This window comes from Diabrotica virgifera, chromosome 9 (genome assembly GCF_917563875.1).
Source record: "Diabrotica virgifera virgifera chromosome 9, PGI_DIABVI_V3a".
Lineage (NCBI taxonomy): Eukaryota > Metazoa > Arthropoda > Insecta > Coleoptera > Chrysomelidae > Diabrotica > Diabrotica virgifera.
In genome coordinates, this window is record NC_065451.1 from 192,975,029 (window position 1) to 192,989,891 (window position 14,863).

At 34.3% G+C, this 14,863-nt stretch overlaps 1 protein-coding gene across 50 annotated transcripts in view; it reads left to right on the forward strand.

Annotated features, from left to right (window-relative positions):
* Positions 1-14,863, forward strand: part of LOC114337907 (titin) — a 213,688-nt gene that overhangs the window by 31,896 nt on the left and 166,929 nt on the right. For all 50 annotated transcript variants that reach the window (XM_050662773.1, XM_050662771.1, XM_050662781.1 and 47 more), the window contains exons 4-6: positions 1,682-3,046; positions 6,121-7,977; positions 10,181-10,324. In XM_050662773.1, the coding sequence (XP_050518730.1) occupies positions 1,682-3,046; positions 6,121-7,977; positions 10,181-10,324 (3,366 nt within the window). The remainder of the gene's footprint in view (positions 1-1,681; positions 3,047-6,120; positions 7,978-10,180; positions 10,325-14,863) is intronic.

Sequence of the window (14,863 nt, forward strand, 5' to 3'; positions counted from 1 at the left end):
TGGAATGAGAATCTGGTAATACAGCTACACAAAAAAGGGGACAAATGTGACCTAAAGAACTATAGACCTCTATTGTTGCTCGGTCAACTATAAAAACTCTTTACGAGAATTATTAAAAACATATTGACTTAAAAAATGGATAATTACCAACCGGTAGAACAGGCTTGCTTCAGCAAGTGATATGGTATATCAGACCATCTGTTGACGATCACAACATTGATAGAGAATTGCTTGACTTCGTAGACTATGAAAAGGCTTTCAACAGTATCGAGATGTGGACCGTAAAACAATGTATTAATAACTGTAGGATAGATTCGAGATATAGTTCTGAAGCTATTTCTTTATATAAGCCACAATTTAACTTGAAAAATTATTTTATTGACATTTCGAGATATAGGCAACTAATACATAATATACGTGAAAACGCAACCATGCAATAGTACAACCAGACAAAAATATAAATCCCATCCTCATTAAGAGAGGAGTTCGACAAGGCTACTAGGCGACTAGGCGATTAAGTCCTAAAAGACATGTTCAAAATTACTAATTGGTAACAAGTTAAACTATCTTAGATTCGCTAACCACATCGTTATTATAGAGGGCACATTCGTGAAACAAACTAGCAAAACTACAAACTACATATGATGGAGGAACTCTCAGACAGCTCCCAATATAATACGTCGGACTAAAAATGAATATGACGAAAACAATGACAAATACAGACGACTCCAGTTATATAACTATGAATAGCAATTGATATAACAAGTTCATGGATATAATATTATCTACCTAGGCCAAATGCTGAAACTTGACAAAGATAATCAAAGGGCGGGAATCACGAGAAGAGCAAGACTGGTATGGAGAGGATTCGTAACACTCAGTTAAATAATTAAGAACCGGAAAATACCTCAATACTGGACGAGCAAAGTGTTCAACTAGTGCACCCTGTCTATCATGATATATCGATGCCAAACCTGAACCAAAATCAAGGCAAATATTAACAAACTAGCCACAACAACAACAGAAGAAGCAACGAAAAGGGCAGTGTTAGGTATACGACTTTCAAAAAGGAACCTTAACCATACAGCTAAACAAAAAGACCAACGTTCTAACGCCACATTACAACATTGAAGACCTTACAAAGGTAGACGACCAAGAGGAAGACCACAGATGAGATGGGTAGATGATATCAAAAAAAATAGCCTTTACAAATTGGAAGTATGTATGATATAGAGATCGATAAAAGGAATTGATGTCCTTCTATGTCCAAAAATGGACGACAGAAGGCTAACAAGAACAAGAAACGATAATCTAATTTTCTAAGAAATGCATCATAAACAGCATTAAAGCATATCTAATATGTTTGATAGAAACAGGTCTTTTTTGCAATCGGGCACATTTTTTCAGAAGTCCTCATGTAAGTTTTAGTGTTAACGATTGCTTACGTAGCTGGTACTGATGGCTTTATTCGGCTCAGTTAAATTAGAAATTATTGACAAACTGTTGTCCGTCTGGGAGCGAACCCGAGCCATTAGAGGCTGGATAAGCTAGTACTTAGCCACTGAGCTGTAGCCGCCACGCAGTCGGAAACTGCAATGTTGTAGATTTTGTTGTAAACCTAATTTTATCCTGGTATTTTTAAATAAACTCGTATTAATGTTTTGTTTCTTTTTTGTTTCAGGTTCTAGAACTACATCAATATTCCGCTTTGGATTTATTGCTTTAGATATACTTAGCTTAATAATGAACGACAGCGGCGAATATGTATGTCGTGTAACCAGTGCAACGGGATGCGTCGAATCCCGCGCTTTGCTTAGCATTAACCCTAGAACTTCGATTGAACAAAGTAGTCAGCACCCTGATAGCTTACAATATATCCAGCACTTAGAGGATTATTCTAAATACCAAAGAACTGACAGTTTAGAAGAACGATCGAACCAGAAGCCTCATTTCATCCGTCCACTCCAGGATCTTGGAGAACTGCAAGAAGGTCGCAACGCTCATTTCGAGGCTCAACTGACCCCTGTAAGTGATCCAACGATGAAAGTGGAGTGGTACAAAGATGGCCGACCTATCACCGCCAGTTCGCGAATCACCACCATCTTCAACTTCGGCTACGTTTCTCTCAACATCATGCACCTACGGGCCGAAGATGCAGGATCGTATACTGTGCGAGCCGTTAACCATTTAGGAGAAGCTATCAGTACAGCTAGTATTAGAGTTTACGCAAGATCTTCAGTTACAGGCGATTTGGGTATTCCCGAACAGCAAAAGTACATTGAAGAAGTCGAAAGACTCGAAGCATATCAACAACAGCAAAACCAAAAGTACATTTTGGAGTCACCTGAAAGTACTCAGCCTCCTGTGTTCAAGACACCTATTAAAGACCAGAATGAGATACGCGAAGGAGGTTTTGCTCACTTTGAAGCTCGCTTAGAACCAGTTGGAGACTCTACGTTGAAAGTCGAATGGTTCAAAGACAACCGTCCTTTGGAAGCTAGTTCAAGAATTACTAGCTTCTTCAATTTTGGCTATGTAGCACTGACAATCAAAGATGTTACCATTCACGATGTCGGCCACTACATTTGCCGTGCGTCTAACGCTATGGGACAGGCTACTACCACTGCACAACTTAGTGTAGTCAGTAAGAAAGATATTAGCTTTGATTCACAACACCCAGGTGGTTTGGAGAAGATCCAACATCTGGAAGACTCTAGTCGATTTAACCGAACTTCCAAAGAGGAAGTACAAGTTACACAAAAACCAAGGTTTTTGGGACCATTAAAAGGAACAAACAAGATCGTTGAAGGCCAACGGGGGCACTTTGAAGCCAGAGTGGAACCCCAAAGTGACATTACACTTAAGATTGAATGGTACTTCAACGGCAAACCTATTCAACCAGCTAACAGAATACAGACATATCATGACTTTGGATACGTTGCTTTGGATATTTTGAGTGTAAGAGAAGAAGATGCTGGAACCTACACAGTTGTTGCAAGAAATGCTTTGGGAGAAGCCCAACTTTCAGCAAGCATGGTTGTAGAAAGTAAGTATTATTTACTCAAAACTTTTATTCTTAATTTTAACTGTCCTATTTGATTGAATTTAAGTACCATTAACCCTTGTAACTAGATCAGCAAGTACCACGAAGTTACCATACAGGGTGCTTCATTAATAACTGAAAATATTTTAACAGTAGATTCCTGGACTCAAAATATAGTGGTTTAACCCAGATCACCTAGTCCGAAAATGCTTCCTAAGGGAACTAGAACTCTTTGAAGCTGGCGTCTTTTAATTAGTTTTTTTTAATACCTCTAGAACGCTTCTATTTATAAAAACAAAAACTGGTAAATATGTCTGTTTATCTTCCAGAGGTAAATCGATTCCATAAATTGCGAATTTCTAGTACCGGTCATAGGCGTCCCTTTTGGGTAGGGCAACGGATATTTTATCACATAACTTTTTTGTCTTTAACTCTTAAGCATTTCTGACACTGGATTATTACATTGTGAGGTAGTATAGTACTAAAAGGTACTCTTGCTTTAAGTCGGTCGAATACACCGTTTTCTAGAAAAATCGATTTGAAAATTTTTCGGTTTTTGAATTTGAACGAAATTACAAAAAAAATTCAAAAAAGTCGGTGTATTTTATCGACTTAAAGCAAGAGCAACTTTTAGTACTAGAATACTTGATAATTTAATATTCTAGTTTCAAAAATGCTTAAAAATTAAAGACATAAAAAAAATGCGATAAAATAACCGTTGACCTACCCAAAACGGACGCATATGACCGGTACTAGAAATTCGCAATTAATGAAATCGATTCATCTAAGGAAGTTAAATAATCGTACCAGGTTTCGTTTTTCTAAAGAGTTTTTTAAATATTTTTCAAATTAAAAAAAACGCAAAATTTTCAAATCGGTGTTTCTACAAAACGGTGTATTCTACTGACTTAAATCAGGAGTACCTATTAGTACTAGAATATCTTACAATTTAATAATTCAGTATCAAGAATATTTAAAATTTAAAGACAAAAAAGTTGTGCGATAAAATAACCGTCGCCCTACCCAAAACGGACGCTTATGACCGGTACTAGAAATTCGCAGTTTTTGAAATCGATTTATCTCTGTATAATAATTAAGTCAACCAGTTTTCGTTTGTCTAATAGGGTGGGCCGAAAAAAAAACTTTTTTTTATTTCGTGTTGCTATACCGCGGAAAAGTTGCTACTAGGATAGAGTTAGATATCTTCCGGTCGCGCATTGGTCGTAAAGTTTAAAAAATTGGTTGTTTTGAAATTTTTTTAAAAACACAAAAATATTTTATCCTTTTTGCTATACCGCGTATATCTTTTGTATTGGGATTCACAGCATCCATTATTAAGCATCCAATTAAGAAAAAGACACACTCTTTTAAAATTTAAATGTCCTTGGTAAACAAACACACGTTTGTTTATTATACATATTACGTGACCCAGATTACTCCACACAAGTGTACCAGTTGTCAATCCTGCGGTGTCAGCGATTCAATATTACATATTCCTAATTCATGGCCAAAGCCGACTCAGCATAAATAATATCAACACTTTCTCTTTTATTTATATACACAGGAAACATCGGGAGGCATCCTAATTTCATTGCGTGATCAATCATCATTGATAATTGAGATACACCAGAGGGTGAACGTACATTAGCACACCAACTCTTTACAGTCGTACTCCGAGTTGATAATAAATGAATATACTGTGAGTAGTGTTTACCTCATCAACCCCTATCGTAGGGGGTAACTACCCCCAACCACTCTGAGATGGTCAAGATGATGTAGAACTAATATACTTTCCTTGAGGGGTCAGGATTAAAATGAAGCAAATAAAAAAAGATATATTGACATATTTCGGTCGCGCATCGTCCATGAAATATTAAAAAATATCGTTTCTTTACGCTTTTAGCGTTTCTAAAAAATAACGCTTTTGATAACATAAAACCAATTTAACGGCCCTACTTTTCATGTTCCAGGCACAAGACTTAAATAAAAAACTTACTAAAATATTTTTGTGTTTTTAAAAAAATTTCAAAAATGACAAATTTTTTTAAATATACGACCAACGCGCAACCGAAAGATATCAACCAATTTGAAAAAAAATGTTTGTAATTTAAAACTCTATCCTAGTAACAACTTTTCCGAAGTATAGCAACACGAAATAAAAAAAAGTTTTTTTCGGCCCATCCTATTGTCTAACTAAATAGAAGCGTTGTGGAGGCATTTAAAAAAACTAATTACAAGTCGCCATCTTCAAAGAGCTCTAGCTCCCTTAGGAAGCATTTTCGGACTAGGTGATTTAGGTTAAACCCTAATATTTTGAACCTAGGAATCCACAGTTAAAATATTTTCAATTATTAATGAAACACCCTGTATATTTCAGTAAGTAAGTGGTTTTTTTTTTAGTGGCTTTTCTGTAAGTGGTTTATTATAAACCTGTTGTATTGCTGCCAATTGCAGTTTATTGTAGATTCGGCAGATCTACTCTACATATTATTATGTATAATCTCCCTTCCAATACAAAATTTAAATATTTTATATTTATTTTCAAAATTTTCCTAAAAAGCATCTCAAAGGCTTCTAGCTTTCTCACTAAACCAACATTAACAGTCCAAACTTCGGTACCATAAAGAAGAATACAGTGGATATAGCATTTTACCATCCGATATAGGATTTGCAGATTTAGTCTGGTTACTCAGAAACTGAGACATTTCCTCATCTTCAAAACGGCTATTTTTGATTGCTCTATTCCTGATCGAATTTCTAATTTCAGATTTATATCTTCAGTCATTAGACTCCTAAAAAGTATTTCGGTTTGTCCACTTGTTCAATATCCCAATTTTTATCTGGATCCTTGTTACGCCTTACCTCCTTTTACTGATAACCATGCTTTTTGTTTTCTTTATGTTTATTGTGAAACCAAATTGTTCCCCAGTATCACCAATTATATTATTTAGTATCGTCTGCGCAGGTCTTTCTCATTTTCAGAGAAATGACCTGTATCGTCGGGACAACGAATGTTTTTTATATTTTCACTTTTTTCACTTCATTTTCTTCATTCTTAATGATTATTTTCGTTTTAGCACGTGCCAGCATCGACACCAGAAGCATGCACCGTGGTGCATACGATAAAACAAAACACATAGAAGAATCCAAATTTGTCGAACCGCAATATCACATCGAAGAGCTTTGCAAATCTAAGCCAGTCTTCGTGGTACCTCTTTCTGATCCACCACCAGTATCAGAAGGAAAAAATATCCATTTAGAGTGCCGTTTGGAACCTATGGGTGATCCTACTATGAGGGTCGAATGGTACTGTAACGGAAGACCAGTTACTGTCGGTTCACGATTCAGAACATACAACGATTTTGGATTCGTTGCTCTCGATATCATCCACGCTAACGCTTCAGATTCCGGAGAATATACTGTTCGTGCAGTTAACCAGTTAGGATCTGCACATACATCATCATGCGTTAGAGTAATTTCTAGAAATGACATTATCACTGACACTCAACACGAGCAATCTCTAGAACAAATCCAACACTTGGAAGATTCTTCACGTTATCGTAAACATATAGCTGAAGACGTAACTGTATTACAAGCCCCCCAATTTACCAGATCTCTCCACAACATCGAAACCGTCGAAGGAACTAACGTTCATATGGAATGCCGTCTTCAACCTGTTGGAGACCCAACTATGAGAGTCGAGTGGTTTGTTAATGGAGTACCAGTCAAAACTGGACATCGTTTCAGACCTGCTTATGATTTCGACTACGTAGCACTTGACTTACTCAGTGTCTACCCAGTAGACTCTGGTGTTTATACTTGCCAAGCAAGGAACCAGTTGGGAGAAGCAGTTACATCGTGTTCGGTTAAAGTTATCGCAAAGAAGGACTTATTGTTCGAAAGTCAGCATCCCGCCGGCCTTGAAAAAATTCAGTACTTGGAGGATTCCTCGAGGTACAAGAGAACTGAATTTGTTGACGAACAAGTTACTGTCAAACCGAGGTTCATTACAAAACCAAAGAACTTAGAAAGTATGACAGAGGGAAAACATGCTCATTTTGAATGTAAAATTGAGCCTGTTACTGACCCAAATCTTAAAGTAGAGTGGTACAAAAATGGTCGTCCAGTCACTGTCGGACACAGATTTAGACCAATTCACGATTTCGGTTATGTAGCACTCGATGTAGTAGATTTGATTTCAGAAGATTCAGGAACTTACACTTGCAGAGCAACTAACTTAGTAGGTACTGACGAAGTTAACTGTGTCTTGCGTTGCAGACCATCTGGCCAGATCATTACCTCGACTCAGAACGAAACTGGTCTTCAACAAATACAACATTTGGAAGACCGGTCTAGATACCAAAGAAAGGAGCAAGTTGAAGAGCTTACTACTCAAGCTCCAATATTTACGACATCTCTTAAAAACATTGACATTAAGGAAGGCCAAAGAGCCCACTTTGAATGCAGACTAATTCCAGTATCTGACCCAACTATGAGAGTAGAATGGTTCCATAACGGCAGACCTCTAAAATCTGGTTCTAGATTCACCGAAACCAACAATTTCGGTTTTGTTGCTTTGGATATTCTCTACACTTACCCAGAAGACTCTGGTACTTATACATGTAGAGCCACTAATGCTTTGGGTGAAGCCGTAACTTCAGCCGTTTGCAATGTACAAACCAAAAAATCGATTTATTTGGAATCAGTCCATGAAGGCGCCATGGAACGCATCACTGAGCTCGAAGATTCTTCTAGGTACCAACGAAAGACCGTACAAGAAGAAACAGTTAGCCAAGCTCCTTGCTTTACAATGCCAATCAAAGACTTGAGAGTAGCAGAAAATCAAGCAGCTCACTTTGAAGCAAGACTTATTCCTGTTGGAGATCCCCGATTGAAAGTTGAATGGCTACGCAATGGAGTGCCAATACAAGCCTGTAAGTACCTAAACATTGATTATATCAAAATTTAATTAAAAAATTGTTCATTTTTCTCACTGATTTCATTATAAAGAATTAACCACCTAGGACTATTATATGGTACCTCAATAGAGATATTTCAGTTGATGTATTTGTAGACTTTAAAAAAATTCCTCTCTTTGTGCAGACATTATGTATTTATTTACATGAATATTCAGGTTAATCTTAAAGTTTTATGTTAAATAATGTTAAAATTTTATGACAGTCCATGAAATAATCATCACTATATTATGTAGTTTCACACTTAAACTGTGTTCTTCTCATTTTACTTTTACCATTTTGGTTCTATAGTGTATGATTCTAGAATTATTTTAAATAATATGACTTTTGGAAGCATAACTTTCTTATCGTGTGCTACGGACACGATTCATTGATTGCTGCTATCGTAGTGTGCAAAAATAAAAACAATAGAGAAATGGAATGAAATGTAATGTAACGAAAAATCGCACGACCACATTATGTAGAGTAGTAAACGTAGTCCAATATGTGTTTCTTAATAAAATAAAATATAAAATAAACTAAAATAAAAAAAATTAAATTAAAATAAAATATAATAAATTAAAATAAAATATAAAAAAAGAATGTGTGTGTGTACTTTGCAGTTATACTTCTACTACATATTATGTGATTTTTAAGACAATACCAAAAATTTAAAAAAATAAAAGAATAAAACGCACACAAACACATTGAAAAATGCCAAAAAGAAAAAATGATTTCTGAACGATAATAATTGTTGGCAAAAATTTTAAATACGCATTTTCTGAAAAAAAAATTATATAACAAATATACTTACAATCATAAAATGCTTAAAAAAATAAAAAAAATAAAAACTTGCATCGGGAATCGAACCCGTGTATTTCGGGGTGCTTTGATTCGTAATCGAAGCCTAGACTCACTCGTCCAATTCCACATTATTTGTCATGTGGAAAAATAGGGTAACTGAACGTTTTACTGTTTGACAGTTGTTTTGAATATAATTAAATTATGTAGTTTAAATTTCGTGGAAGAAAATATTAAAATATAACAAAACAGTAAGAAAACAATATATTAGATGAAGATTGGTAGAACTTTTGTTGGTCATCAAATTAAGTATGTAAATCAAAGCATTACATACCTACTAGATAAATAAATCTACGCCAAAAAATCATAATTTAAAAATAAAAATCGGACCTAATTTGGGATTTCTCTCTAAAATCCCCATTTTTGAGAAAATAAATGTACAGTAGAGCGTCGATTATCCGAACGTCGATCAACCGAACGACCGCTTATTCGAACTATCGACTCCCGCGTCCCGCACTCGAATACCGGGCAAGCGTTAGTAATTGACGCTTAAAATATCTTCAATTTTCTTCAATATTGTATCCAAAAATAATTATGCTGTTGCAAAGACTGCACTTTTTTGTTTAGTTGCTAGTTGTCGTTATCAAGATATAAATAAATATGTAGGTATATAAATGTGGCTTTTATTCAATTGTGGATAAATATGTATGACTATAAATATGTATCAATATATTGTAGTTCGATTATCCGAACAAATCGGTTTTCCGAACACCTATGTCCGCCAATTAGTTCGGATAATCGACGCTCTACTGTATTTCAACCTAATCCAAATGTATAATTACAATATGATTATAATAAAAACTACTTACCATATTAGAATGAGTTTTCCTTGTCCAAAATAGTCCAAAAGTCCAAAAATATAGGTATATGAAAACTATTTAAAAAGGCAGTATAACTAGTATTTAACTTTTGTTTGTTGTTTCTTTTCACACAAATTTTAAAACGCAACAACCATAAATAATCTAACTACAGCTGTGCCACAGCCGCCATATTGAATAATTTTTGACATGTCATTTGAACATCCATTCAGAACAAAGTTATAATGCGCATGCGCCGGGATCATAGGTTTTAACATATAAAAATTCACTCTCATATCGCCGGTAAAGAAGTATAACTTCAATAAATTAAAATAAAATAAATTAAAATAAAAATAAATAGCATAAAATAAAGATATATATGGATCCATCGCTCCGTGCGTAGCGATAAGAAAGCTATACTTCCCCTCATCAGTCACTTCCAGAGTGACATCTCGTTTTTAAAAATTATGTAAGTATCATTAACTCTAGAGTTATTGACTCATCATATTTTCTGTATTTTTCAGCTAATCGCTTGACAACCATGCATGACTTTGGATATGTAGCACTAAATATGAAGTATGTCAATCCAGAAGATTCTAGTACATATACCTGCAGAGCCGTCAACGATTTAGGTGAAGCAGTAACATCAGCTACATTGTTTGTTCAATGTAAGTATTTGAAAGTAAAAGCACCAGATATATAGAAAACAACTCTTTTTAATTTAGATAAAGAGAAATAATAGTCGAGGAAATGAAGCATTTTCGCTCGCAATTTTTTCATCCAGCATGTATTTACTTGAAATTTTCACAGAAGGTAGTAAATAGTCCAAGGATCATTTTCTATATCATGCTGCTGTACGCTAAAACCTTGGGGGTAGTTGCCACCCCATCTTGGGGGTGGGAATTTTTTATTACATTTTGACCATGTAAATTGATGTTAACAGTAATTTTAAGAAAAAAATGTTTTTTACATTTTCTTCGTAAAACTAATATTTTTCGAGTTATTCGTGGTTGAAAGTAACAGTTTTTCGACGGAAAAATGACTTTTTTAGAGGGTTTTTTGAGAATAACTCGAAAAATATGCATTTAATCAAAAAAACTGTACATATCAAAATTGTATCTTTTAGTAACACAAACGAAACTGTTTTTTTTATAATATTTTTACGACCAATACAAACCGAGATACGGCATGTTAAAAGTTAACTTTTTTCGTCAAATGCATAATTTGAAATAATCAAAGCCAAATATCGGTAAAAATTTGCATTTTTCCAGGAAAACTTACATGACGTTTTTTCAAGCATACACTAAGATCTTTCAAAAAAATAACAAAAAGTTTCTAGCATAAAAATTGAGCAACTTATGATCAAAAAAACGTCGGTACCTATTTTTCTCTACTGAAAAAACAGTGAAAACAACCCCCTAACTACCCTTGTAACTAAAAATTGGTCTTCGCCTTTCTGTAATTCCTTTTATATTTATATTATCAATACACCCAAGAAGTCTGACATATTTAAAAAGCCTAATTTTAGAAAAATTGGAGTTTAAAGAAAAAGATTTTTTGCAATTTTGCATTTTTTATCATTTTCTTCAAAATATCTCCGAAAATACTGTAGATACGAAAAAAATGATAGATAACTAAATTGTAGCTTTTTTAATATCTAAAATTTCCTTATACATAGATTTTCACTACAGTGAAGAGTTAGCGAGATATATCTGTTCAAAACATCTATTTACGAGCAAACATCCCCTTATTCGAGCCCTTTAAACCCACCTCAATTAAAAATTCAGGGATCTTACGGAATTTAATTTACACAGTCTTATTACTCCTCAAAAATCCTACAAGACTATTATTGAAAAAACTTTTTAACGCCAAAAATAAAGGAGCTATATTTATAAAACTAATTTTTTTTTCGAAAAATTCGAATAGTCCCCTTATAGAGCATTTTCAATGAACCTATATAATACCACAGAGCCGATTCGTATACTGGATGACTAAAAAACTATTTGTATGTGTATTTTTATATATTTGTAAATTCGTATTTTTGTGTAAATAAATGTTTTTGTAATTCTTTAATTCTACTTTTTTTCTGTATAGATTTATTAAATTGTCAACTTATAAAAATTTCATTGTTATTAAGGGTGGCTTTTAAGGGTTGAAATATTATGATATTATATCCTAAAGCATAAAACAATCATTATTTAACCAGTCAAAACCAAATTTTATCTACATTAAAGTTTACAATGTTGTTATATAATTTTTGACAATAAGGGTAGTTTACACCCCTAAAAATAATCAACGTCCTTGAGCATGATATAGAATATGAAGTACAGGGTAAGTTGATCCTATCCCCAAATTTTTATGTAAATTGATGCAAACCGAAATTATTCTTTTAGGATAAGTAAACTTTTCATATATAGCTCCAACAAGGATGGTTTTAAGGGTTGAAATATTGATATTATATCTTAAAGCACAAAATAATAATTATGTAACTAAGAAGAAGCAAATGTTGACAATATTATAGTTTAAAATGTTATTTTATAATTTTTTACAATTAGGGGTGGTTTTCACCCTTAAAAAACCAAAAGCGTACAACGGCTCAATATAGAAAATTAACTAGACGGTGAAATGAGCCTAATCCCAAATTTTTGTACAAATCGATGCTGGACGAAAAAATTGCGAGGTTTTGCCTTTTTTCCAGCTTCATTTCCTCGACTATAAATAAAAAGATGAGGAATTACTCATAATTAATCTTTTTTGGCAAGGACGACCGGTTTCGCATACTATGTATAATTTACTGTGCATCCTCAGCTCTCCGGTACGGCAAAATTAAATCCTTAAAAATCAATAACCAGTATTAGGGTGCTGCAAGGTACAAAAATATATAACAATTATGCCAATATTATATGTGTATTGTTTTTATGGTGTACCATTTTAAATTAAATGATTTTTACTTACATGTTGAAGCAAGGAATATTCTTAAATGTATGTAGAACCATACTGAAAGCTCCGTTATGACTAGCAGGAACCTGGTGGTCATTGGCTTTACCAAGGGCGGATCCAGGACCGATTTTCGGGAGGGGCCATGAACGTTTTTTGGGGAGGAGTAAGAGGGGGTCTGGGGGTAATTTTTAAAAATTGGGGTTACAATGGCGAGTTTTAGGGCACTTTTCACACACTTTTGAGGGCCATAAAGACATTCAAAACTTAACGTTATTAAAGTCAGTACGGACTCCTACACATTTCTTCGGATACAAGTGCAGTTCTTGATTTTCACTAATTATTTTTATGTTCTCATAAGCGTCAATGAACCTGACCAAGTCTTCAGGAATGTTGTTATTGTGTATGTATGTCAAAATTAAGAGAAAGCTGTTCCATTGGGATACGTCGTCGGTCGTTTCGTCAAATATGACAGAGTAATAATTTGCACTCTGAACCAGATTCATAATTTGTTGAGATGAGAACCAGATTCATAATAAGATGCTGTGGATAGGTGTTGCTTAAGAGTCTTATCTCCTGATGCGACTTTAAACCTTAATAATTCTCCTCATTGCTACGTCCAGCATCTTCGTCCAGAAGCAGAAGGCCATTATCACGATGGCCTCTTAGAGGATTATTTTGTCGACCTAAGAACCCTATAGACTCTACTTTTGGTCATAGTCTTTCTCAATTTTCTTGTATCTCTTAAGATATCTGAGAGTCTATCTGGTTAATGACTGACTTTTGCGGGTTGCGATAACTTTGTAGAAAATTCAGCTCAACCTGAACTAATTTATTTTGGTAGGATGTTTTTTCATGAGTTTGTATGCCTCCGTCATTGCCCATGAGTTTGGCGAAAGTTGATAAAGGTTTAGTGACAAGCTTTTGGGCTGTCATCCCTTTATTGTGACCATATTTTCCATTAGAAAAATAAAACGCAATACTTACAAAACAATATCTTTTGAATATGCGCAAAGTAGCATCCAACTCCTTTGTTCTAAGCGCTGGTGACCCAAGTAACGCTTCATTTCTTTTTAATTCTGTATGTGTACAGAATGTGGAAATTTACACGATTTTAATGGCTGCCGAGATCGTTCTAACAATCGGCACTCTGTAAAATTATCAACATTTTGATTTACAAAACATCCTATGTCATTCTTGAACTACCATTACTGAGTTTGTTCAATTCTAGTCAAGAAGACATATTTATCCCCTGTTATGTACATATACGTGTTTGAAACTAAAAACATTTGAACTGCAAATATGTATTTAAATTTATATATTTTTTTAATTCTCGGAGGGGGCCATGGCCCCCATGGCCCCCTTCCTGGATCCGCCCTTGGGCTTTACTGCACTAATTGATAACTATTAAGAAAATTCTTGTGGAGAAGAGTAATGTTAACAATCAAGGATTAGAAAAGAGAATTATTGATGTAGTTGTTTCGCGAATGTTTTGCGAAATGAACATTGGATCGAAAAACTGAAAAATACGCGTTCAAAATTTTTCAAAAATCTATCACCAAACATTACCCCCCACTTCACCCTGTGGAGGTGGGGCGGGGGTAGTGTTGCCAGGTCCGATTTGTTTTTAATCGGTGCATAAGCAAAAACAGATCGGGATTTAAGGTTGTAGATCGGGACAAATAAACAACAATAGCCCAGTAAATGACCGTTTTGGAGTGTAATTTTCAGAATCAACTCCGAATTGCATGAAAATCTGGTTTTAGGTTCTACTTACTGTCTACTTCAAAGTTGAACTTGTACCGTTGCGCGTTGGTTGCTTTTACTTGGGGGGTGACAGTTACAGTTACCCCTTCTCAGGGGCAAAAAAACGCGCGTTTAAAGTAAGTCTCAAAATGGATTAACTGACTAACTCTAAAAATCTTTTGTTCTATATAATTTTTAAACTAAGTCAATACTTTTCGGGTAATTTTATCGAAAAAAATATTTTTAGAAAAATGTTGCTTTTAAAAAAGCAAAAAAAATTGTATGTTCAGAAAGTCTATAAAACCAGTAAAAGCAAAGTTGTAGCTCATCAAAAATACGTTCTTATTCGTCAAATTCAAAATCGAATTTTTCAACTTGAAATAACCAAAAAGTTAAGCAATTTTCGGGCAAAACCTATTAACATTTTTTAAAGTGTTTAAAAAAATCTTTAATTTTGTTGTATATAAAAGTCTCTAGCATTAAAACTAAGCGAGTTACGCTCAAATTAAAGTTTTCTCCTTTCT